Source organism: Anastrepha obliqua, chromosome 1 (assembly GCF_027943255.1).
Source record: "Anastrepha obliqua isolate idAnaObli1 chromosome 1, idAnaObli1_1.0, whole genome shotgun sequence".
Taxonomy (NCBI): domain Eukaryota; kingdom Metazoa; phylum Arthropoda; class Insecta; order Diptera; family Tephritidae; genus Anastrepha; species Anastrepha obliqua.
In genome coordinates this window covers 17,728,698-17,753,589 of record NC_072892.1, presented here as the reverse complement: position 1 = coordinate 17,753,589, position 24,892 = coordinate 17,728,698, and the positions used below count along the sequence as shown (strand labels likewise).

The 24,892-nt window shown below is 37.9% G+C and overlaps 8 protein-coding genes across 8 annotated transcripts; 3 read left to right on the top strand and 5 right to left on the bottom strand.

Moving 5' to 3' along the window:
• Nucleotides 1-7,393: 7,393 nt before the first annotated feature.
• On the bottom strand, nt 7,394-12,219 carry LOC129245016 (protein unc-45 homolog B). Its single transcript, XM_054882965.1, has 2 exons — nt 11,190-12,219; nt 7,394-10,069 (listed from the first exon to the last, which is right to left on the bottom strand). The coding sequence occupies exons 1-2, from the start codon at nt 11,625-11,627 to the stop codon at nt 7,661-7,663; spliced, it is 2,847 nt and encodes a 948-aa protein (XP_054738940.1). The 5' UTR covers nt 11,628-12,219; the 3' UTR covers nt 7,394-7,660.
• Nucleotides 12,220-13,889: 1,670 nt separating this feature from the next.
• Nucleotides 13,890-14,862, top strand: LOC129245029 (dnaJ homolog subfamily C member 30, mitochondrial). Its single transcript, XM_054882990.1, has 2 exons — nt 13,890-14,305; nt 14,360-14,862. Exons 1-2 carry the CDS (start codon nt 14,008-14,010, stop codon nt 14,797-14,799), a joined length of 738 nt encoding a protein of 245 aa, XP_054738965.1. The 5' UTR covers nt 13,890-14,007; the 3' UTR covers nt 14,800-14,862.
• LOC129245024 (probable 18S rRNA (guanine-N(7))-methyltransferase) lies at nt 14,846-16,120 on the bottom strand. Its single transcript, XM_054882977.1, has 4 exons — nt 15,958-16,120; nt 15,848-15,885; nt 15,225-15,787; nt 14,846-15,169 (listed from the first exon to the last, which is right to left on the bottom strand). The coding sequence occupies exons 1-4, from the start codon at nt 15,994-15,996 to the stop codon at nt 14,982-14,984; spliced, it is 828 nt and encodes a 275-aa protein (XP_054738952.1). The 5' UTR covers nt 15,997-16,120; the 3' UTR covers nt 14,846-14,981.
• Nucleotides 16,121-17,080: 960 nt separating this feature from the next.
• Nucleotides 17,081-17,849, top strand: LOC129240192 (iron-sulfur cluster assembly 2 homolog, mitochondrial). Its single transcript, XM_054875812.1, has 2 exons — nt 17,081-17,217; nt 17,270-17,849. The coding sequence occupies exons 1-2, from the start codon at nt 17,174-17,176 to the stop codon at nt 17,712-17,714; spliced, it is 489 nt and encodes a 162-aa protein (XP_054731787.1). The 5' UTR covers nt 17,081-17,173; the 3' UTR covers nt 17,715-17,849.
• A 170-nt stretch (nt 17,850-18,019) lies between these two features.
• LOC129240171 (uncharacterized) lies at nt 18,020-20,583 on the bottom strand. Its single transcript, XM_054875773.1, has 6 exons — nt 20,133-20,583; nt 19,689-20,066; nt 19,455-19,634; nt 19,051-19,397; nt 18,600-18,834; nt 18,020-18,531 (listed from the first exon to the last, which is right to left on the bottom strand). The coding sequence occupies exons 1-6, from the start codon at nt 20,190-20,192 to the stop codon at nt 18,442-18,444; spliced, it is 1,290 nt and encodes a 429-aa protein (XP_054731748.1). The 5' UTR covers nt 20,193-20,583; the 3' UTR covers nt 18,020-18,441.
• Nucleotides 20,584-20,641: 58 nt separating this feature from the next.
• Nucleotides 20,642-21,329, top strand: LOC129240195 (nuclear cap-binding protein subunit 2). The gene is made up of 3 exons (XM_054875826.1): nt 20,642-20,796; nt 20,857-21,074; nt 21,130-21,329. Exons 1-3 carry the CDS (start codon nt 20,746-20,748, stop codon nt 21,326-21,328), a joined length of 468 nt encoding a protein of 155 aa, XP_054731801.1. The 5' UTR covers nt 20,642-20,745; the 3' UTR covers nt 21,329.
• LOC129240179 (coiled-coil domain-containing protein 134-like) lies at nt 21,326-22,311 on the bottom strand. Its single transcript, XM_054875786.1, has 3 exons — nt 22,084-22,311; nt 21,904-22,025; nt 21,326-21,834 (listed from the first exon to the last, which is right to left on the bottom strand). The coding sequence occupies exons 1-3, from the start codon at nt 22,217-22,219 to the stop codon at nt 21,406-21,408; spliced, it is 687 nt and encodes a 228-aa protein (XP_054731761.1). The 5' UTR covers nt 22,220-22,311; the 3' UTR covers nt 21,326-21,405.
• Nucleotides 22,312-22,374: 63 nt separating this feature from the next.
• On the bottom strand, nt 22,375-23,556 carry LOC129240185 (peroxiredoxin-5, mitochondrial). Its single transcript, XM_054875799.1, has 3 exons — nt 23,382-23,556; nt 22,886-23,020; nt 22,375-22,804 (listed from the first exon to the last, which is right to left on the bottom strand). The coding sequence occupies exons 1-3, from the start codon at nt 23,475-23,477 to the stop codon at nt 22,475-22,477; spliced, it is 561 nt and encodes a 186-aa protein (XP_054731774.1). The 5' UTR covers nt 23,478-23,556; the 3' UTR covers nt 22,375-22,474.
• Nucleotides 23,557-24,892: the final 1,336 nt, after the last annotated feature.

Sequence of the window (24,892 nt, the reverse complement as noted above, 5' to 3'; positions counted from 1 at the left end):
ATCAGAAAAAAATACGTTGCTTCAATCGCGGTCCAAGTTTTTCTTCGCCCATTCCACTCGTTTTTCAACGTGTTTTGCACTCAACATTGGTTTTTCCGAAGTACTGCGATATTTCGGTTTATTGGCAGACAAGTGCCTGTGAATCGTTCCGTAAGATATGTCAACACCTTTTGCTTTCAATTTCACAGCAGCTCCACGTAAAGTCAAAATTGGACAAAGACTTTGCTTGCACTTCCGCGATCAGGAAAATCATCAACGTTACCGACCTTTTTATAGCGATTTATCCACTTCCTAACGAACTACTTCGACGTTCCCATATATTTCGCAGCAGCAGTTTGCGTTAATTTGGGTCCTTTTTCTTGCAAACATAGAAAAATTGCCACAAAGCAAGAGGCGTAAACAGCACTGATTTCGAAAAACCACTCAATTGAAGACTAAATTTGGCAGACAGCTGACTTTTTACAAAAAGCATGAAGACTGAGGTGCCCTCTATGTCATAGAAAAAGAAACAGGACGCTCCGATTTTTGACGTGATAACGTCTTATAATTCGATTTAACAGGCTGCACGCACGAAAAAATGTGTCGTTACCTTGCTCATATTAGTGTTATCTTGCTCACATGTAGTTACCTTGCTCTTTAGTGTTACCTTGCTCATTAGTGTTAGCTTGCTCATTAGTGTTACCTTGCTCATTGCCGTTACCTTGCTCATTTGTCGTTACCTTGCTCATTGCCGTTACCTTGAATGAACTGCAATCGAAAGCGCGGAACGAACAAAGCAAACGAACGGCAACGTTCAACATCTTGCTCTCTCCTACTTAAGTGAGCGTATATAATATATACTATACTATACTATATATGTATGTATATGCGCATATGTACATATATAAATTCACGTATTTGTATTGGCATATGCCTTCTTATTGATTATTATTAATTTGATTCACTTGAAGAATTTAAAATAAAACCAAGTTTGTTAATAATACCTGTTGTTTTAATGTTATTATTATTTATATATGAAGGAAAAAATGTATGGTAATATTTACCATATCTATACTAATATTATAAAGAGGAAAACTTTGTTTGTTTGGTTGTAATGAATAAGCTCAAAAACTACTGGACCGATTTTAAAAATTCTTTCACCATTCGAAAGCTACATCACGAGTAACATGGATTATATTTTATTTTGGAAATAGGGCTCGAGATATAGGTCAAAACGTGGACCCGGGTAACCTTTGGTTGTGTATGTGCAATATGGGTATCAAATGAAAGCTGTTGATAAGTGCTTTAATACGGGGTAATTTGTTATGTTATGTTATGTTATGTTATGTTATGTTATGTTATGTTATGTTATGTTATGTTATATTATGTTATGTTATGTTATGTTATGTTATGTTATGTTATGTTATGTTATGTTATGTTATGTTATGTTATGTTATGTTATGTTATGTTATGTTATGTTATGTTATGTTATGTTATGTTATGTTATGTTATGTTATGTTATGTTATGTTATGTTATGTTATGTTATGTTATGTTATGTTATGTTATGTTATGTTATGTTATGTTATGTTATGTTATGTTATGTTATGTTATGTTATGTTATGTTATGTTATGTTATGTTATGTTATGTTATGTTATGTTATGTTATGTTATGTTATGTCATGTTATGTTATGTTATGTTATGTTATGTTATGTTATGTTATGTTATGTTATGTTATGTTATGTTATGTTATGTTATGTTATGTTATGTTATGTTATGTTATGTTATGTTATGTTATGTTATGTTATGTTATGTTATGTTATGTTATGTTATGTTATGTTATGTTATGTTATGTTATGTTATGTTATGTTATGTTATGTTATGTTATGTTATGTTATGTTATGTTATGTTATGTTATGTTATGTTATGTTATGTTATGTTATGTTATGTTATGTTATGTTATGTTATGTTATGTTATGTTATGTTATGTTATGTTATGTTATGTTATGTTATGTTATGTTATGTTATGTTATGTTATGTTATGTTATGTTATGTTATGTTATGTTATGTTATGTTATGTTATGTTATGTTATGTTATGTTATGTTATGTTATGTTATGTTATGTTATGTTATGTTATGTTATGTTATGTTATGTTATGTTATGTTATGTTGTGTTATGTTATGTTATGTTATGTTATGTTATGTTAAAGTATATTATGTTATGTTATGTTGTGTTATGTTGTGTTGTGTTGTGTTGTGTTGTGTTATGTTATGTTATATTATGTTATGTTAATGTTAACTCATTCTCTATATCCATACAAAATATCTATCAAACAAATAAAATTAAAATTTTCTTTTGAAAAATGCAACCATTCAATCAGTATTTTCTTATGACGTTATCACGTTAAACTATCGTCAGTAAACCGACTTTACAGACAACCTCTTTTTTTATCTACGTGTAACAGTGGCCACGCTCTTATGTAACAGACTGTAGGCCTCAGTAAAACACCTTCATCTGATTCTATTTTTTGCAAGAAGCTTGATTTCATTCCAAGTTTTTCCTGACGTTTCAACTTCCTTCTGGACAGTTCTCCTCCAAGATATTTTTAACGCCAATCTTGCGAGCACCTTGTGAATTCCAATCCAGTGCTTGATGGCAGATTTCATTTGCGTTCTTGCGAAGCGTATGCCCAATCCACCTCCATTTTCGCAGTTTTATCCGGCAGAATTTTGCACCTCTCGTATAGATCGTCGTTACTTATCTTCAATGTCCTGCGTAAACATCTGTTCACACAGCTTTGAATTTTGTTTTCGATCCAATTATTTGTGAGCCAGGTTTCCGATCCATACAAGAGTACTGATAGTACATTTTTCTTAAAGATCCGCCAATTTTATGTACGCTGAGGATGCTCGAAGACCAGTTAGCTCGGAGCTGTGTATATGTGCCGTTCGCTTTATTTATTCTGGCGATAACGTCTAGTTTCGCACTGTCTTCAGCGGCAATGATACTACCGAAGTAGGCAAAGGTGGAAGGGGCGGCTGCTAGTGGATCGAATTTGTATGGATTTCGTTTTCTCGTGATTTATTTTTAGCCCTGCGTTCAATGAGGTTGAGGACAGATCGTCAATTTTGTTCTGCATGTCGGCGAGTTTGACGGAGGGAAGGCACATGTCATCATACTCGTATATGTCGGTATGTATTTCTTTTATGTATGCGCGTAAGTACAAGGTGGCTGATGAATTTTGCTACATTAAGAAACTCAAATAACTTTTTTTTTAGTGTATGGAATTCATTTATTTTTTTTCAAGTTGAAGGTCATTAAATTTTATTAAATGTATTGGAGGTTGAATTAGTTTTAAAGGTGACACACAGATGGCGCTATTTATCACTTTATCGCGTTGGCAATACTGAATATATATTCATGACAAAGCCTCATCCCTAGGCTTTATTTATCAGTATCTGTCATTTCGCTGAAGTATAAACAACGCAGTGTTTTCGTGCTCCGAGTATGTCAACTTTCGTGCCGTCGAAACGCAATTTGCGGGAAGCTTTGCTTTTCTGCTTCAATTTGAAAAAAATACAGCCCAAGCCCGTGAATTGCTGCAGGAGGCCTACCCAGACCATACTCCGTCGATTTCAACATGTGAGTACTGGTTTCGACTATTCAAAAGTGGTGATTTTCACACCGAAGACAAGGAGCGTCTTGGCCATCCCAAAAAGTTCGAGGACGCGGAATTGGGGGAATTGGTAAACGAGGACTCGTGCCAAACCCAAGAAGAGCTTGCTGAATCATTGGGCGTTGATAAATCAACCGTTTGCAAGCGTCTAAAAGCGATGGGAATGAACCAAAAGCAAGGACATTGGGTCCCGTACGAGTTGAAGCTGCGCGACGTCGAACGGCGATTTTTTACGTGCGAATTGCTGATCGAGCGACAAAATCGGAAGGGTTTTTTGCATCGGGTGGTGACTGGCGACGAAAAATGGATCCACTACGATAACCCAAAACGCAAAAAATCATGGGGTTTGCCCGGCCATGCATCAACGTCGACGGCTAAGCAGAATATTTACGGCAAGAAAATCATGCTCTGCATTTGGTGGGATCAGGTCGGCGTCGTATATTTTGAGCTGCTCCAACCGGGCGAAACAATCACAGGGGATCGTTACCGACTGCAATTGATGCGTTTAAGCCGGGCATTGAAAGAAAAACGGCCGGAAACGGTAAAAAGGCACGACAAGGTTATTTTGCAACATGACAACGATCGGCCGCATGTTGCTCAACCTGTCAAAAAATACCTTGGAACGCTTGGCTGGGAAGTGTTACCCCACCCGCCGTATAGTCCAGACATAGCTCCCTCCGATTATCATTTGTTCCGGCATATGAGTCGCGATTTGGCGGACCAGCGGTTCTCCTCGTACGAGGCTACCAAAATATGGGTTGAGTCATGGATAGCCAAGCAGCAGCCAGAATTTTGGAGAAACGGCATCCGGAAATTGCCCGAAAGATGGGTGAAAGTTGTAGCTAGCGATGGCCAATACTTCGAATAAAATATTTTGTACCGTTTTTTCACAATAAAGCCCCAAATCTTCGAAAAAAACCTTTAAAACTAATTCAACCTCCCATAGCTTAACTAGTTTTAAAAATAATTGAATTTAAATGCCCCCCATGCTCGTTGACACAAGTGCGGCATCTTAGTAAAAAATTGTTCATTGCTGCTTTGAGAGTTGCGACAGGAATAGCCGCAATTGTTTCTTGAAATCAGTTTATTGGGAAATTTTCGTCGCAACTCTGTCATAACAGTCTGGGCTATGTGAGACGTTGCCCCATCTTGTTGAAACCACACAGAGTTGAAAGGAATTCTCTTTCGGCGTAGTTCTGGATAGAAAAATTCTTTCAGCATTTTCAAATAACGGTCTCCAGTAACCGTAACGGTGTGACCATTATCTTCAAAAAAATAAGGCCCGACAATACAGCGTGAAGAAACCGCACACCACACTGTCACGCGAAGAGGATGCAATTCCGTCTCGTGGAGTATCTGTGGGTTAGAAGTACTCCATATTCGACAATTTTTTTTGTTCACATTGCCGTTTAAATCGAAATGGGCCTCATCAGACATGAAAAGGCAGTTTAACATGTTTTGGTCTTCTTCCACCATTTGCAGGATCTTCTGGCAAAATTCCAAGCGAATCGGCAAGTCTGCTGCATTCAGTTTGTTAACCATTGGAATTTTGTAGGGAAATAAGTCTAAATCTTTGTGCATTATTGTTTGCAAAGACTGTCGGCTGACACCAAGTTGAGCAGATAAGCTTCTTGTTGAAACCCTTGGATTGCTTTGTATGGCTGCAGCTACGGCAGCGATCGTTTCCTCCGTCCGAACTGGTGGGTTTCGATGATAAGGCCTTCTTGCGACTGTTCCTTGCTCAGCAAAATTATTCACCAGTCTCATTATGGTCCATCTGCTCGGGGGATCGCCGCCAAACATCCGCCTGTACTCTCTCTGTACCAAAACTACGGACTCCAGTGCGTGATAGCGGCGGCCTATCCAAATTCTTGTTTGCGTGTCCCAGTTATCCATTTTACATTTTCCAAAAATGGAGCAGATAACTTAAAAAGAAAAAAAGTTATTCAATTTTTTTTTGGTAGCGGCTTTCATCAGCCACCCTGTATGATTGACTCTACATGGTGTTCATTGATTTGCGATAACACGTTATTAGACCCCACTTAATTTACACTCTTTACTCACATTTGATCCCAATACCCGATTCGTATTTTACTTTAATTAACAGTCAATTTGTTGTAGCGACAAATGTTGCTGTGCTCCTGCCTATAAGTGGCTCGTATGACAAATAATTTGGCAATAAACAGAATAAGTACATATGTATGTAGTTCGTGCGGTTATATGTACGTATGTATGCATTTATATGCCAAATAAATTCCAAAGACTAGCCACGACCAAAACAGCCTTTAAACTATTCAAAAGAAATGCGTGCATTTTTCATTTATTCATTTAGAGTATTGCATTTTAGACATTAGCCATTTTAGCAAGAGGCTTTACATAAATTACATGCCAGTACATACATATAGGTATGTATGTATGTACTTGTCCACTGTCTACCACTGGGTGACTGCTACTAAAAAAAGTGCTTTACCATTTGATTATTTCATTGGCCCCTATTATCAGCAAGGCGAATTTATTACAGGTGACAGCAAACACATATAAGTAAAACCCTACATGTATTTGTGTTGCGTTTGGTGAAACCATCACGTCAAAATCAGCAAGCAAATGTAAACATACGAATGTAAACATACCAATACATACAAACAAAGCATATCATTTTGACGTAAGCCATACCTACGGTGAAAAATTCAGCTGGGTGAATCCTGTCACCTTAATAAATCATTGTTTCATTATTAGGCCTCTTCTTTTCGCCAAGCGTTAGCAAGTAGCGACTAGATGAAACTGGCTACAAATATGGTGGACCCAGACATGGGTAAATAGAACTGATCCACTTCATGGACGCAAAGTAATGCAGAAAGTGGGAGGGAGTCTCCTGAAAAGTGGAGGAGGGATTGTTTTAGTGGCGGTTTCGGCATCGAATATGAACTTAGGGCCCTTCTAGTCACTATATCTTTGCTCGGCTCTTCTTCTTAATTGGCGCGATAATCGCCTACGCGATTTAGCCGAGTTTAACAAGGCCATCGTTTCTTTCTCATGCTAACCGGCGCCAGTTGGACACACCAAGTGAAGCCAAGTCCTTCTCCATCTGACCTTTCCAACGCAAAGGAGGCCTCCGGGGCGTTTGTATCCATTCGGACGACATGACCCAGCCAGCGTAGCTGCTGGATCTTTATTCGCTGCGCTATGTCTATGTCGTCTTAAAGCTCATACAGCTCATCGTTCCATCGCTTGCGATATTCGCCGTTGCCAACGTGAAAAGGTTCAAAAATCTTGTGCAAAAACTTCCTCTCAAACAATCCAAGCGACCCGTCATCGGATGTTGTCATCGTCCAAGCTTCTGCACCATACGTTAGGACGGGCATGATGAGAGCCTTGTTGAGAGAGGACTTTACTACTTTACCTACTTAGTCCAAAAGGAGAATGGTTCCATATGTAGAAGTCCACGCAAGTGAGAAAAGTTACTGATCGCTATTCACTTGGGAGTCCCCAGGACGATTCTTCTACATATCGTTCAAGCAGCTCACAACTTCCGAGATTAACCCAAGTATCCTATGGATAGCTTCCGAACACTCGTACGGGAGTGAGCCAACGTGAGAAGGCTAAGCATCCCAGGATAGCTGGTTGTGCGCTGGGTTTGGGAACCGCTACTTAAAAATCCCCCTCCCAATGAAAAGGTGTACAAAGCCTCGAATGAGACTTTGGATTTTGTACACATCATGAAATAAATAAATAAACACCTCCAGTTTTCAATTAAAACTCAAACTTTATTGGATGAAATTTTTAAAACGTCCATAATGAATTTATTGTAAATTCGTCGACCAAATGGTTTAGTAAAAAATAAGTACATGCATAAAAAAGTTGTGGTGTAACACTAAAAATATAGTGGGAACAGGATAGCAGAAAAAACCTATGCGAATACATGCGCAGGTATTTGTTTTTATTCTTTTTTGTTACTTTGGCACTTATGGCAATCTTTACCTAACTTGTAAAATCTTGTACGAATAATTACTCCTCGATCTCCTCAATTCGTGCCGTTTCTTCAAAGACATCTGGCACCATAGCATCGTCCGTTTTTTCAATAATATTGTAACGTTCCGCCGCTGTCAGGCACTGTTGCGCAATCTCGCGTGCTTTGACTCGCGTTTCATCTGGCAATTGTGACAAGCCGCTAAGTAATTCCATAACATCTGTTTCCAAAAGTTTCTGCGCAATGTCCTCGCCGGCATTAATCATATTCAATACGACTACCACGCCGCGATGCTGCACTTCGGGACTTGGATTGGCAATGAGCGTGTGCAGTACCTGTAACCATGTACTGATTTCTAATATTTTGGAGCAACATATTTTCGAAACTGACGTTAGCATGGCCAACGCACCAGCGCAAGCCTTTGCTGTGTCTTCATCCTCCTCTTCACACAACAGCGCCAAAAACTTGACACGATCGTTAGGTTGTTCAAACATCTTCACCACGTCATCGGACATCACCAGATTGCAGATGCATTGTGCCGCCGCACGGGTCAAGTACAAGTGATCCTCCATCAAATAGAATTCAATTTTTGACACACCCTGCTCCTTGACGATACGCTGACGCACAGTCTCATTCATCGCCGCTAGATTTGTCAGCGCCATTAGCGCTTCAAAGTTTTCCAGTGCAGTGCAATCTTGCAGCAGCAAATTCAAGAGTGGGCGTATTACATCCAAACAACGTTGTCCGGCAAAGGCCACTTCGGGATTTATGGTAATACCGATGCGCGCTAAAGCCTGGGAGGCATGCCGCTTACCCTTTTCGGTGCCCTCTAATGACATACGCAGCAATGCTTTGACACCACCATCTTGCACTACTTTGCCGCGCAACTCTTGTAAACTGCATATTGCGTTAAGTACACGGGCGATCAGTTCTTGAGAGTTGTGGCTCTCAGTTTTTGCAAGCGCACATAATGCGCTTGTGATACCTTCGTTGGCCAGAACCGTACAACGTTTATTCACGAAGTCGGCGTCATCTAATTCGTGCTCCTCCGGTATATGGTGCTTAGCGAACTTCGCCAGCTCTACCATCTCCGGCAAGATCTCTTGCTTTTCGTAGGCATTCACGAGATTTACAAATGTCGTTACTACACCATAAAGACAGGATTGATCGCCAGAACGTGCCAAATCGATTAGCGCATGAATTGCAGCTTTGTCCTCGATCAGCTTTTCTTTAACCTCAGCATCAAGTGTAAGGTAAGCCAGGCCGTCCGCAGCCCAACGACGTATATCACGATCCTTGCCCGGTTTTACTAGGAAACGGCGACAAGCTTCGGCTAATTTGCTTGTAGCTCCATCAGCGAATGGGCGTATGGCAGCATCCTGCCCACCGTAACTACCCAACTTGCAAAGTCCGACTAAAGCGCGCACACGTATATTGTCATTTTTGCATTTATATAGGTTTTTAAGAATATCGACGCCCTGGGCGCAAAGTGCTTTGGCTTTGTCCTTTTTAGAGGCAGCGGCCACTATACATTCACAAGCGACGCGTTGTTGCAACTCATCGTCGGTAGTGGCCATGGCCAAGATCATTTGCAAGATGCCATCCCGCGCTACAATCTGATTGCCAACATCCAGTGGCCCATTCAGTAAAGAAGTAATAGCCACAGTCACGCGTACTTTAGACTCCATATCGGGTTCCAAGAGTTTATCTTTGATATACTCGTCAATCTGTTCGCCAAATCGCTTTCTGGCGTCATCATAATACATGTTCTCATAGATGCGCGCCATACACACAGATGCTATTGTGCGTGAAGATGGCGTCATTTCCATCGCACTCTCATACTTGTACTCTTCCAACTCTGAGCAGACATCCAATAAACGATGCAAGCCGCGAATTTCCACCAATCTCTCCGCCCATTCGAGTGCGGTGTAGTGAACATTTCGCGTCAATAACTCGATAATGGCATCACGTGCTGGACCTGAAATCGTGCGATCGGTTATTGTGTAAACTAGACAGGTGAGAAGTGTGTCGATTTCCTTTTGATGCTGCTGGCAAAGTTCTTTATTGGGTTTACTGTCCGGCTTATTCTCCATGCCCGACAATGAGTTAATGATGATTTGTAAGCAATACTGTGCAGCCGTAACTCGTTCCTCATGCTTATGATCTAATACATGAAGGAACCATGGAACACCCAACTCCCGCAAAACTGCTTTGGTTCGATCTACTGAGCCATTGCACAATTCGCCAACGACACGAATCAGATTGCAATAAATTTCAGGATCCTTTTCTACTTTGGTCAGTGAGGCAATTTTCGTAATGCATCCAGCTTTGAAGATCATGTCTGCACCAACTTCTTCTTTTGCAAGAACTAATAGATTGTTGGCCCCAGAACGCCGTTTATCAACTGGAGCGCCAAAATCAAAAGTAAGTTCCATCATTTGGTTGACCTGAAATTAAAATTCATACTACTTTCATAAAATTATGGATTTTTGTTGTTGTTGTTATTGCTTACAAATCCCTGCTTAGTGCGGTGAAACCATCGTCGTCAATGTGATCGACATATTAATATCAAAAGTGCCACTTTCAATGGGGTGGGACCAAAGGGAGAGGGATGTTGAACGAATAGGTTTAAGCGGGCATATGAAGAGGTCGTCAGTGTCATGCGGGGGACATTAACATGCCGGGCATTTGTTGATTCTATCGGTATCAATTCTGGATAAGATCTATAGCACTTCGCCTGCAATGGGTGGGAAGGCTGGATTCTCAGTGAATGTTGTTAAAACCTGTATGTGTTTGTGGTCAGGCGCAGAGGCTCTTTTATATTCGCCTGGGCCTTCATTGGCCCAAAGAGGAGATTTCTGACGTGCTTAGGAGGTGGCTCTACTTCCAACAGAGGAACGCTGGGTTCCCCGAAAACCATTTGAGCTACCAACTAGCGATTTGAATACTTGAATGCGGTGACCGCGATGCGATGCACTTTAAATCGCAAGTTTCATCCCACAACTTACGTCGGTTATTTCCTTCATTCACGCCGTAAAACGGGTCGCAGTGGATATAGTAAGGGCAGCGCTAGGATCCGTACAATGAGTTAATGCGAATAGATAACCGTTTACTTTTGAACACTAGCCAATGTCATTCCCGTTTGCTTCTATCGAGCAATCATCAGCGTGGATGATTAAAGAGAATTCCATCGAGCGATACAGAATAAATTATTGGCGCAAATCTACGCATCACGCGAAACACAATAACCAAATTTTATTGCCTCCTTGTTACTGCCCTCCGTCGTGTTGGACTTGAGCCTAATGATGGTTAATGTAGGTACGGTGATTCGCGGAAATAACGTAGCAAAGAAAGCTCTTTCGACGGGGTGGGTCCAAAGGAAGAAGGGTGTTTGGTGAGTGGGTCAGAAATAAGGATCACGGGCGCCTGGTGACGAGACGAGATATAGGGTTCACCGAACAAAACAGGATCATTTTGCGGCCTTTGAACTAAAAAGTTCTGAATTGTACTGATACAAAGTACCAGCAGCTAATGGGAAGAAATTTATGTATATAGATATAACTGTACCTTTGTTGATGTTTTGGCATTCTGAGCTACACGTTCCTGTACAATCTGATGCAGACGTTGGAGCATTGGCTGTACTAATTTGTTAGTGGGATCCTCTTTAAACAAATCGGTGGCATCTTTGTAAGCTTCTTCATATTTTTGCAGCGCTTCGTAGGACTGTGCACGACGAAATAGTGCCTTGGGATCCTTTGGTGTAATGCGCAAGGATTCTGTGCAATCATCTAAAGCAGCCTGGTATTTACCCAGTTTCAAGTATGCTGCAGCGCGATTTTTGTAGAAAACAGATAATTCCTTGTGTTTTTGTCCAGCTGCTATAGCTTTGGTATAACATTTAACGGCCTCGTCCCACTTTTCACCTTTGAATGCTGCATTGCCTTCGGTTTTGTAGGTCAGAGCCTCTTCTTCATTTTCGGTGGAATTATTTGTATTATTCGTCATTTCACAAATATTAATTGCTGCTTTTATTAATTAATATTCCTTATTTGTAAATTAAATATTTTTTTTATTTTATATTCACAGTTGTGTCACGTCAATAATAAGAATTGTGCTTGTTAGATTGCGGCGACTAAAAGGTGTGCACTTTTATAAGTTCAGCTGACCGACAAACGCACTGTTTTCCTCAATTGCCGAACTTTCTCGATCATCTGCAGCGCTGCTCGCATTGAATTTTCGTTTTCGTGAATTTTCATGAAAACTCAGAAAAGCTCTCGTTCTGGTTTTACAAATCAGTGGAAATTCTATTTATAAATTTTGCCGACATTATTCTCCGTATTTACTTTCGTTTGTTTATATCTTTTCTTTCTTAGTTCCGTTCACGTACTTTTCCAATAGAAAAATAGGGTTAGGTTTAGTGTAATGTCATCTATGATGTAAAGCCGCATGAGTAATGATTTATTGAATTAAACTTGCAGGTGAAGTTAGTTAGGGGTCTCTTGACAACCTCTATAACTCCCAAAATACCGAAAATAATAGTTTTACAATTATTTGTCTTCAAAATGCCTCCAGCAACTTCACTATAGTTTGACACATTCTACTATAATTTCGGTAATTAGCAGTTTACAGCCCGGGTGCTCAATAGACGTGTCTTGGTCGTAATATTAATATTCCAAAAACGATGGGTAATTCTTTTAAGCTGTTCAAAAGTTAACAAAAAGGAATTCCTTAAAATGGGTATTTTGTATCACTAATTATTCATTCAATATACCACCAAACTGCCGTATTAAACTACTTCAACACTAATTGCATCATATTATTGGTATATTCAGCAAAATATTGTTAATTATTTCACTATTTCAATAACTAAATGTAAACGCAAAAGTTGCGACAAAAATAAACTTTGGCAAACAGTGTCTGGTATAGCCCCTGGTGCCCATCCAGCATGCTTGACTGCGCTTTGTATGTGTTAGTGCAGTCGGGTGGCGTCGTGACACACGTATTTGTTGTCGGCTACACGTACGATGATTGATGAAAATCAAAAATTTTTGATATTTTCGTTTGACGCTTACTTTTTTAATCGTGTCGGAGTCTGATGGACAAAACAGCAGGGTTGTATTTAGCATTGAGGTTAGTATTTAGTGTGCGGTTGCCCAATAGTATTGTATATTACTCGTAAACACCTACATATACTAAAAATAAGCACAATCCGTATGAAATATGTACATAAATAAGCAAAAAATTTAAAAATTTATATGTAAATGAAATTATTTAAAACTGATATACATAAGTAATTTAATAATAATAAAGTTATGAACCCGAAAAACATAAGTTATAATTAAAAACATGACTTATTGCGATTTTTTAATATAACACAGAAAGTGGGTAACAAAAAAATTCTCAAACCTTTAATTTTTGTAAAATATCCCAAACTCAAATTTAATTCCCTTACTTACGCTTTTCAGCCATAGAATAATTACGTATATAAATACAAATTTACATAAATAAAAATTCATCATCCGATGACGACATATTTACTTCTAAATACAACTGTGGATTGATCGCTTTTTGTTTTGAACGTTACCGGGCAAACGACAAGCACCCGACACGCACACATATAAAGTGCTTGACAAGCAATGCTGGACCGTGGCCAGAGGCTAGTATTGCCACTTTCTACACTTTTCTTAGAACATTTACAACGTGTCTCGACATTCGATAATATTTTACTTCATGTAATTTAAGATAAATAGGAAACATTTTTTTATGCATTAAAGTATTGATTTATATAAAAAAAGAAGCGAGACAGGTGTAAATGTAGAAAAAAAAAATTGCGCCACTCATGCTGAAATTTTATATGACGACCACCGTGCAATTGCACATGATTCCATTGTTGTTGCACCGTACATCAAGGTCATCTATGGTGAATGGAGAGAGTTTGTCGACACTCGCAGCGAATAAAGTCTCATTCGCAACAGTCTTTAAGTATTTATTGTTATACAATGACAAATATAACAAATTAAAGGATTGCACTGCAAAAGAAATATTATTATAACCAGAAAATGTCACCTGAAAACCGTCCCGGCGCAATTGTGTTTAAACGTCCGACTTTTCCAACGGGAATACATTTGCTCTTCACGGCACTCCATCAACTCATTACCTGTTGTCCTATGCAATTCTGTTTAGTCCATAAGTGATTTTACTTTTTTCTTTTGTGACATTTGTTTCTTTTCAAATGAACTTCAAATGTCAATGAATTGTTTTCATCAGCTGTGTTGTGAATGCTGTCAAACTTTTACACAAACATCCCAAAATCATAATGATATAACCGAAATAAAAACAAATTTCATATATCGGAAGAACTGCAGCACTCTAGTGGACGCAGGTAATGTATAACAGACAGTGTCAGTTAATACTGCGTGGGATTTTGACGTCGCACGGCAGTAGCGGTAATGTACAGTATATTTGTACAAGTTCAGCGCTGAAAAACGCCAACTATTATGAAGCACTGGGAATAACAAATAGCTCTACACAGAACGAAATAAAGTCAGCATATTATAAGCTGTCGATGCAATATCATCCAGATAAAAATAAAGGCTGTGAAATATCTGCGAAAAAATTTCGAGAAATCAGTCAGGCGTATGAAGTATTAGGCAACTATCGCCTTAGAAGATTATATGACAAAGGTAATTATTGATAGTTGATTGTGTGCAGTTTTTAATTATGTTTTCTTTTTCTAGGCATTATACATACAGCAGGATCTACATATGCCCAGCCAACTGAGTATGAGCCGGAAGTGGAAGACGATCCTGAAACGAAGTTTTACAAATCTCGCTTTAAAAAGTCGACAGTATCCGATGAAATGGGCCGCACGCCCATATATGACTTTGATGAATGGTCTCGTGCCCATTATGGTAAATCTTTTCAAAGACGACAAGATGCCAAAGCGCGATTCGATCGAAAACAAGCACAGAGTCGCGATCATGTGTTCGCTGCACAAAATGAAATGGTGCTATTGGGTCTCGTTTTTGCTGTGGTGGCCATGTATGCAATATTTTATGTGGAATCATCTTTAGACAACCCAAGAGGGCGTATCCTTACAGAGACTACGGAGAGGCAAACTAACGTCGAGAGTGATTCAACAAATGCAAATACCAACTCGTCACCCCCTAAAAAATAGTTGTGATTAAATGAAAAGGACATAGGCAATGTGTAAATAAATCGTGTTTTGATTATCTTCAGAGTGCTATACGCTTTTATTTTTATATTCTATGTTTTAGAAGAATTGTATTTAAAGTTTTTGCTTAGTAAATTTTATTCTAATACATAAACGAAAAACTTGATTTTAGCTTTTCTTAAAATCTAAAACTTTCCACTTCGTTTACGCCCCGTATATTTCGTATCTGGACGTGTGTCACGACCTTGACGTCGTCTGCGCTCCTTCTTGGCTAAGATCCATTCACGCGATTTTTTCATCGGTTTGCCGCGCGCTTCTCTGCACATATCACGTTTTTTTATATAACTTATTCGTCTTTCTTCCTCTTCAGAGCCTTTAAAGAGATTCGAATAATAATTAAGACTTATGTCCAAATTCAATATACCAACCGCGTGCTTCCGGCATCGGTGCTGTTCCGCCAGTCATCAAGACGAGGAAATACTTTTTAGCTTTTGTGGAATTGGGATAATCAACAACTAAACCGCCATAAAAGCCGGCTTTCATGGCTTGAGTCGTCACCATCTCGATTTGGTCCGCATTTTCGGGATAAAATTGAAATACAGCGCGCGCTGTACGTGTCAAACACGAGAATAATGTCGAGAAGAATTTATATAGCCGTTTATGTGGGTTGTGTGAGCTTTTGTCAGCATTGCACAACCATTGTAGGGCAGATATTGAAATTGCACCATCAAATGTACCCGGCCTAAATGGCATACCATCTCCCATATCGGCCAACACCAGATCACCAGCAACTTCGCGTTCGACAGCAACGTCCAACATAGCTTTCGATATATCGACACCAACCCATATATGTTCATTGTCTTCCAGTACACTGCCCGAGAGACCAGAGCCACAGCCAATATCTAGTATAAAGTGTTGTTCGTCTTCGTTTAAAGTGAGTAATTCATAGGCCCGCTCAGCCATCTCAATTTGGATTTCTATAATTCGAGAGCTGTGCAAAGAGCGGAAATGTTGCAAAAGCATATACATTAGCTAAAGTCAGAATACCTACTTTGCAGAGTATTTTTTAGCTTCATCGTCGTTGTAGAACTAAATATGGTAATCAGAAGAATCATTAAATATGTGCATATGTGCCATGAAAGATTTCAAATACTTGCTTACAATTTCAGGTGGTGCTGAGTGTTCTGGTCTTCTTGCCATATTTGCTGAGATCGGTATTTATCAAGTGGATTTGAAGATGATTCGGCTCTAAATACAAAAATAAATTGTTCGTCAAATCAAGTTCCTAGTTTGTTTTGTTTTGGTAACTTGCGTGCACGTGGAAATCGAATAAAGGTTTAAAAGAATCTGCCAAATTAGTGCTGCAAGTGCATCGATATAATTTCGATGAATCGATATTTTTTAAGTTTATTAACATTAATGTGCTTTCCCCGATGGTTCATAATTCGTCCTACTACTACTGTGCCGCAACGCGTTCGGTCACTATTAATTTCGAAACTTTTCGCTACTGGCTGGAGTGTAAATTAAAGTTATTTTATAATTGTATTATAAGTAATAACTAAAGTTGAGAAATGCTAACAATTTTAAATAATATAAAGTGTTTGTGAAAGTAGAACAATTGAGAAATGGCGTTGTTTGGATAATACAAAAATTCAAATAACTCGAAAGGTATAAGCTCAAATATATTATATTTTCTAGCGGTACCAAAATCTGTTGTTCCCATTTAAAAGTTTCTCTAAATTAATAAGTCGTGAAGTATTCGGATCAGATGATTTGAATTTATTTTCACCATATCTTGATAATGCTTTAATAAGTTATCATTTACAATTTTTTTCCTTAGAGATCTCAAATGATAAGCCCTTTAAGTTATAAATGTTTGTAAAGAAGTTCGTCTGTGTTCCTGCAACGTTTACTGAGAGCGATCGAGTGTTTAGCAAAGCATATTATTTAATTATATTTATTGATTATAACGGAAGCATCTCTTTTGATTTGTCTATATTTTCACTTCTGACCGGAAGAAAACTTTGTTTTTGTTATATTCTCTTGTTCGCATTAAATTAAAAAATTGCAACGTACAAACTTTTTGAAAAACTCACTTTTAGAAGCAGATGGTTGCACCGATGTTCTTCCCACGAAAACATCGAAATATCGATATGAGTAAACATCGATTCCTTCCAGCACTATGTAAATGCAAAACTTTTAGTTTTCTTTTCTTTCCTGCCTTCTGTTTTGACTCCTTTGTAAAGCAGCTGATTGAAAAGGGTATGTTCAATGACGTTATGCAAGTTTTGTTTTGATTTTGTTGCCGAATTCAATAGATTTGTTAAAATCCTCAAACGGAAGTGCTTTTTGAGGAGTAAATATATAACTTTCTTAAATGGCATTTGCTTTGAGAAATCTGCTTAGAGCGAATTGCCACAGGTAAATAAATATAATAAAATGTTTTACCTAAATAAAATATTTTCGCTTATAGGCAAATAACTGCAGTGTCACCGTGCAAATCGCTCGGTCAGCTAAACTACTTTTCTACTAGCAAAGCTGATGTAACCGCAACCGGTGCCTCAGAAGACCCAAAATCTAAGCCAGAGAAGGCAAAGTTAGTTATTAGTGACACATGTATTAAGCGCTTGCGGGAAATATCTGGAAGTGGTTCTTTCCTACGCATTACTGTAGAAGGTGGTGGCTGTTCTGGATTCCAATATAAATTTGATTTAGACAACAAATTGAATAGCGATGATATAGTTTTTGGCGAAGGAAATGCAAAAGTTGTCATAGACAACGTATCACTGGAGTACTGTGATGGCGCTACAGTCGATTACCATACGGAACTGATACGGTCTGGATTCCGAATTTTGGCGAATCCACAAGCCGAACAAGGCTGCTCTTGTGGTGCTTCATTTTCAATTAAATTAGATTAGAGTTAATAAGAACACTAACTAACATTTTTAATTATGATTGTTTATTCTGTTTACATAGTCCTAGGCACACAAAAATGTGTAGTTAATGAAGTTCATATAGAATAAACTTATTTCAGCGGTTTTAGTGACGTACTATTGCAGAAAAAACTCCTTTTATACTAGGAGAGGATAAGCTTTATTAAATTAATTAAAGAACATTTAAATAATTTAATACAACATACTGAAAGGAACTACTATTTTTATAATTTTTTTAATAAAATTAAACTGACCCGGATATGATGTTATAGATTCCAAACGAAAAAGAATATTAACTATATTCGTATTTATTAGTTTTTACAAATCTTATAAAGTTATACATTTAGAAAATATAAATTATTCGCTTGAAATATTTATTTTTAAATTTACAGTGTTAACGCCAAATGCATTAAGCATAATTTGTCCTGTAAATGTGTATATAACTGTTCGTACACTCTTCATTCTACATAATCTGTCACTTCGAAAGTTTCAATAGTATTCTTATTTCTTCACTAAATATTCAACAATGCTTGTTTGTTAAGCTATTTAAAACGTGGTTCATATAAATTTTTGCATACATCGCAACAATTTCAACTACGACATTCATCTTTGGAGGAATTTACAATTATTGTTTGCCATTTGAACGGTGTACATTTGCCTGCTGTATTGGCTTTCTGCCATAAGCATATACGTTTTATCCAGGTAAATATATTTATTTAGATGCTGCTAATTGCTCACTTAAACTGATCACCTGCTCCGTGAGAACGCTTATCTGCTCTTCATAATTAAGGCGCGTAGTAGCCTAATCAAAAATCAAATTGAATTGTAATTACTTCTTAAGAATTTTGCATGGTGGGGAAATGCTCTTACCAGATCTTCCTCTAACATTCGCAATGCCTGGTTGATGCTTGCCATTTGCTCATCCTTCGCCTTTAATTCATGCGTCGCATTTTGTAAACAAATTTGAAAATGTGATATTTCTGTCTCAAAAGACGAAATATGAGATTCAGCCAAATACTTTTCATTCAAGAGGTTTTCAAACTTGCGGCTAAATGTGTCATAAATGAGTTGCTCCTTCGGGGGTGGCAATATTGAATCTCGAGCGCTGTAATAATTAGAATTAGGCAACATAATATGCTTACGAAATAATATTTTTTCAAATAAAAAAATATTAATAAGATATCAAATTGAATTTATATGTAATTAATATTACATGCAAGGTTTTCTAGTCCTTCTTTTCACATAAAATAACTTTATAAATAAATAAACTTATTCTTTGCAAAACATGACCAAAAATTATTATAAAAAATGCCTTAAATACCTCTTATCCTCCGTTGAATTGGGCTTAACCATTAAACCAGCAGCTGCACTACTGCAGCTGCAGTTATTATACTCTGGCACAGCAACTTCTAAGTCCGTTGACGTGGCTGTTGCTGTATTATCTTTTAATCCGTGTCTTTCGCAACACGTTTGATTTATTTTCGCAATTTCGTATTGCGTACGCCAATGAACCATCTCTTTTTCCAAGCAGGAAATACGTTCTTCGGCGGTTGTTACGGCATGTATGTTGTTTGCGGTCATCGCGCTTGGATGACTATTTTGTGTCGAAGCAACATGTAATGGGGTGTTATCACTACCAGAAACACTTAAAGCGTCCTCACTGCCCAACTAAAAACAAAATGTAATAATAATTTTCTCGTAAGTTTCAAAACTTTATATGCTTACTATACTAACTGCATCGACCAACTTTGTTTCGAGCTCCGAATTCCTTTTTTGTAGTGTTTCCATATCGCGACGTAAGCGGTTTTCCGCATCAGTGAACTCAGCGACACGCTTTTCTAGCATTTGTTCCAAGTTAGCCAAACGTTCAGCATGTAGTTGTAGATCACGTTCCTTGTCATCGATCTCGAATCAAATAAAATTAGAATATTTATAAGCAAACAGCGAAATCTAACAAACCATCGAAGTTAGTTCTGCATTTTCCATTATTTTCTTTTGTAGCTCTTCGAAAATAAGAGCATCCTGTGCCAAATCACCTCCTCTGACTGATGCCGGCACCACTCCTCCTGACGTATGCTGCGAATCGCCTTTGCCAGTTAGCACCCGCTTTCGACCATCGTCTTTGTCACGTATAGTACGTCCCTCTCGTGTAGCAATTTCATCTTGCAGAACTGCTACTCTGTGCTCTAATTGCTTGTTGCGAAAACCCAAAGAGTCTACTTCTTGCTCAGATCGACGAAGAGCCGTTTCACTTTGCCGCAGTTGTTCACGCAAACTGTCTCCTTTCGATTGTTCATCCAAGACCGCTTTTCTCAGTACACTAGCCCGCGCGCGTAGCTTCAATAAATAAAGGAGAACTATTAATATAAATTAATTTGTATATATAATGCTGAAGGGGCGTACTTTTGAGTATTCACTGGCCAACTTTTGATATTTCACTTCTGGTGTGCCCGTGCCTTCCATTCTACTGAACGTTGCTAATCAGTACTTCCAACATTAATTTTTACTTTCTTTTCATTATTTCCTTTCGTATTTACTTTAGGTTTATTATCATCAGCAAATATTCTCCAATCTCAGCATGTTGAAAATCTTCTCTACCAGGCAGTAAATTATCAATTATTTTCAACAAAACTTTCTTTGTGGCATTTCTTTATTTCAGTTAGAATGGCTTCATGTATTTTCTTTTTGGCAGGGATGATACTTTAGTACCTCCACTAATTGCAGTATTCACTTTTTAAGAATTCAGTATTATTTCAAAAGGGATCGCAAAATACTTGTATGGTTTTGGTTTCCACTTTATATTTTATACAAATTTATAAATGTAAAAAAAGAATTTCAGTTGTTCACCCGTAATTAATAAATTCAGTTTATTGTGACCGGATCACAAAGACAAATTTTGCACATTTGACAGTTACCTGTAAAACCTGACATTTATTTTCTCGAAGCCGCTTTTTCACGATCGTAAACAAATATCTACCATAGTACATTTTTTAATTAAATATTCATTTAAAATATAATGTCTGCGGGGTCAGTAGATTTAAGCTCATATCGCGATCAACACTACAAGGTACTTTTTTAATATAGAATAGTTAATATATCTTAAGAGCTATCTCGCAAACTTTTGTAGGGTTCGCGGTCCGAGCAAGAGCGTTCCCTGCGTGAATCGTGCACATTATATGTGGGAAATCTTTCATTTTATACAACCGAGGAACAAATTCACGAATTGTTTTCACGTTGTGGTGAAGTACGTCGTATTATAATGGGATTGGACAAGTATAAAAAAACTCCATGTGGCTTCTGTTTCGTCGAATATTATATGCGAGCGGACGCGGAAATGGCAATGCGGTAAAAGGTATAAGCCTGACATAAACAAATTATTGACTATAAATTTTTGCGTTAGATACGTCAATGGAACCCGATTAGATGATCGCCTAATACGTGTGGATTGGGATGCTGGTTTTATAGAAGGACGACAGTACGGACGTGGCAAAACTGGTGGGCAAGTACGTGACGAATATAGGACAGACTACGATGCCGGTCGAGGAGGTTATGGGAAGTTGTTGCAACAAAAAATTGCCCCAAATACAGACAATCGATGAATTTGCGTGTGTTTTCTTTTACTTTAATAATTTAGGTTTTATACATAAATATACAATGTAAAAAGAGAACAAGATTACTATAACTCTGTTTTGCCTCCGCTCAAGTGTGGACCCTTCTTCAGCTTCTTATGTTGTTTCTCTCGCTTTTTCGTCGCTTGATTATTAAGTGCCTTATTGTAAGGATTCACATAATTAGGCATGCGTTGCTCTTCGTTGATTTCTTGGAGTAGAAGATCCATCAATTTGACTGTAGATTCATCAATGAGATATGAGAAAGAGCTGACAAATTCATTGCACCAATTCAGCATCAATTTCCATTGCGAAAAATTATTTTTGTCAAATATACGATAACTTATCTCAGGAAAATGTAATAGACTTTCGGCTGCAATACAGCAGTTTTCCAAGGTGACGGTGACTGCATCTTGTAAATCACTATTCTGAGGAAATGGCTCTTGTGCTGGCACAAAGCCATAAGAAGTCAGTGTGCTATTTTTTTCCATTATTACCTATGCAAAGATATACAACTTTTCTTAAGTTTTTCGTTGGAAAACATGATCTTTTAGCATAATTCATACTTCAAAAATTTTCCTGTAGGCCAATTGCAAAAGTTTGAAGTTTTTTTCATAGTTGTCTGATGCCAACATTTTCCTAATCATTAGTTGATGCTCCGTTCGGCGTTCAGCAAACAACTTTGCATCTAAAAAGCAATATGTATTAAGTATGCTCAGATAAAATTGAGGTTCATATTTACTCACAAACACCTGCTGATAATAATGAAATCGTTGTTTCTCCATTTTGATCGTTATTAATGGATTTCGGCAGGTCCTCATTCCCTGTGATCAGAAGGGATTGTAGCCAAATAACAGCGAGCAAATTGTAAGCGTACCGCATTTTACTAGTGGTGTACAATTTACTTAATCCATCTGCGCGGTTACCACCAAATTATGCCTTCCTCCTAACATTCGTACCCATTCACAATAACTATAAACGTATACACCTACAATATTTTATGCATTGTTCTATGTCCACATTAAATTAAAACATAATTGTAATTTTTAGTTAACTAGAATTTCAATATTTTTATATTTGCTTGTATTCCAGTAATCGCTTAAACTATAAACAACACATCTAAAATTTCGAAGCACTTTATTTTTTGCCAATGTTGTTTGCTAACGAGCAGCTCAGACCAGTGCCGTCTGGTTCAACGTTCAATTCCTTCACTTCTCCATTTTCCACGACCATCGAAAAACGTTTTGACCGCAAGCCACCCAGTGGTGGTAAATCAATAGTCAAATCTAAAGACTTTACAAATGCACCAGCGGGATCTGCCAACATACGGACTTTTCCAGCAGCGTTGTGGTCTTTGCCCCAAGCAGACATAACAAACGGATCGTTTACAGATACACAGACAATCTCATTGACATTTTGATCAGCTTTCAACGAATCGGCGTTCGACACAAATCCGGGCAAATGGGTCTATAAAAAGATGCAAAAGCGAAAACTGTAGAACTTCTTTACACTAAAATAGATATCAAATGTTGTATTCTTAATCGGTACCTTGGAGCAGCCAGGAGTAAAAGCGCCGGGAACTGCAAAAATTATTACTTTCTTGTTAGATGTTAAGTCAGCAGTATTGATTTTATTCGCCGGCGAATCTTCGAACAGATCTACAGCAGGTAGCTTATCGCCAACCTGCGGAAGTAAACCAATAATTAAGGATCAATTTGTTGGTTTCAAAATCACTTAAAATCGAAAGTAGATATTTAAGAAAATAAAAATAAATATGCAAAGAATTTCTTATAACGTAATTAACAGAGTTAAACAACACATTCATTTCTATTATATTTGCATTCGGTTCAGTATTATCCATGACCTTGGTCACCACCCCACATTTTCCTCCATCCAATTCTTATTACTCAATGACATTTGATTGAGGTTCTCTCATTTCAGTTGGCAATAGCACCATTTCATATTGCTTTTTGTTACATAATAAATACAAGCTTCACATTAATACGTTGTTAAAATCTATTTTAATCTACTTTCCCCGACTAACCTTTATTGGAGCCATTTTATTTGTTGACTTGGAGAATGAACGTACTAAATTCCTTGATAATTGTGGAATGACAACGGAACAAATACGGGACTGCATTTTACAGTTTTTCTAATATATATGTCAGAGAACGTTCTCTGCATGTATTTCACTCTTCGCTTCCGTGTTTGATTCGATTCGTAGCAAATTTGAGCAAATTCGTAGCTAAAATTTGTTTGCGGTAATCGAGCGAATAACATCTCATACTGTGGACTAGAGTTGAGCAAAATTTACATTAAAAAATTATCGAAAATATGACCTAGAATTGTATCAAGGGCATAAGTCATAAAGAGTCTTCAAATTGGGTTCGATCACAATACAATTCAGTATGCACTTGGTTCGTGGGTCTCTTTAAAGTTTTAAAATGTAAAATGATAATATTTTTGGAATAATCAAATTGACAAATCCGGTAAATTTTATATTTTTGTGTATATTAGTTTAAAGCTCTAAAACGGAATAAATAAATAGATGAATGTAAGTGGGAAGCAAGAGGAAACTGTAGATACCTTTGTATTCTCTAGACCGTGAAACAAAGAGTGCCATATCGAACTACTTCTCAATCTTATATATTGTAGTTATCCACCTCGGTATTAGTTTCTTGTATAAAGTATACAAGTTTCAACTGTTGGTTTCTCACTTTGAAAAAAGCTGGTTTAAGTAAATTTGAAATTTAAGTTATTATCATTAATATTATTAGGCCATAACGCAAACTGTGACCTCTGTTGTTATTGTAGCAGCGTAAAATTCCCCATACATATAGGGGAATGGTGCTGAAGTGTTCTTGACCGAATCTAAATCCGGGTCGTTCCAGTTACGTAGAATCGACCTCTGATCTCGTCTATTGTGTTTGATCGCAAGCCTATAATAGGAGGTTTCTAATGAATTTAGCATGGGACTAATGGATTTAGAGTTACACCATTTAGTTATATAGGTCGTTGTTTTGCTAGAGTTGCGCATTCCTCATCCTATCAGAGACATCTATAGAGCGTCGCTATTAAGGGCAGTTTAAACTCTAGCCGCCGTAGACGAATGGGTTGGTGCGTGACTACCATTTAGGAATGCGTTGGTTCGAATCTTCGTGCATGAAACAGCAAAATGATAGAGAAAGTTTATTGCAATAGCGGTCGCCCATCGGCAGGTAATGGCAAACCTCCGAGTGTATTCTGCCACGAAAAAGCTCCTCGTTCGAAGTCGGCTTAAAACTGTTGAACAACATCAAGACGCACACCACAAATAGAAGGAGCAACTCGGAGAAACACCTCACCTGGCTCTTTAGTTTAAACGAGAAGCCTAGAGAAACAGCGCTTGCCGAGAAAGTCCCTCGCATCTTCCAATAGAGACTAGGTAGACTAAGCCCTCTCTCGACGAAAAAAACTAACACTTTATAAGTCTCTCATCATATCCGTCTTTTTGAATAGATCAGAAGCTTGGCGGCGGCGAATATCGAAGACTATGGAACAATGCCTTTTTTAAGC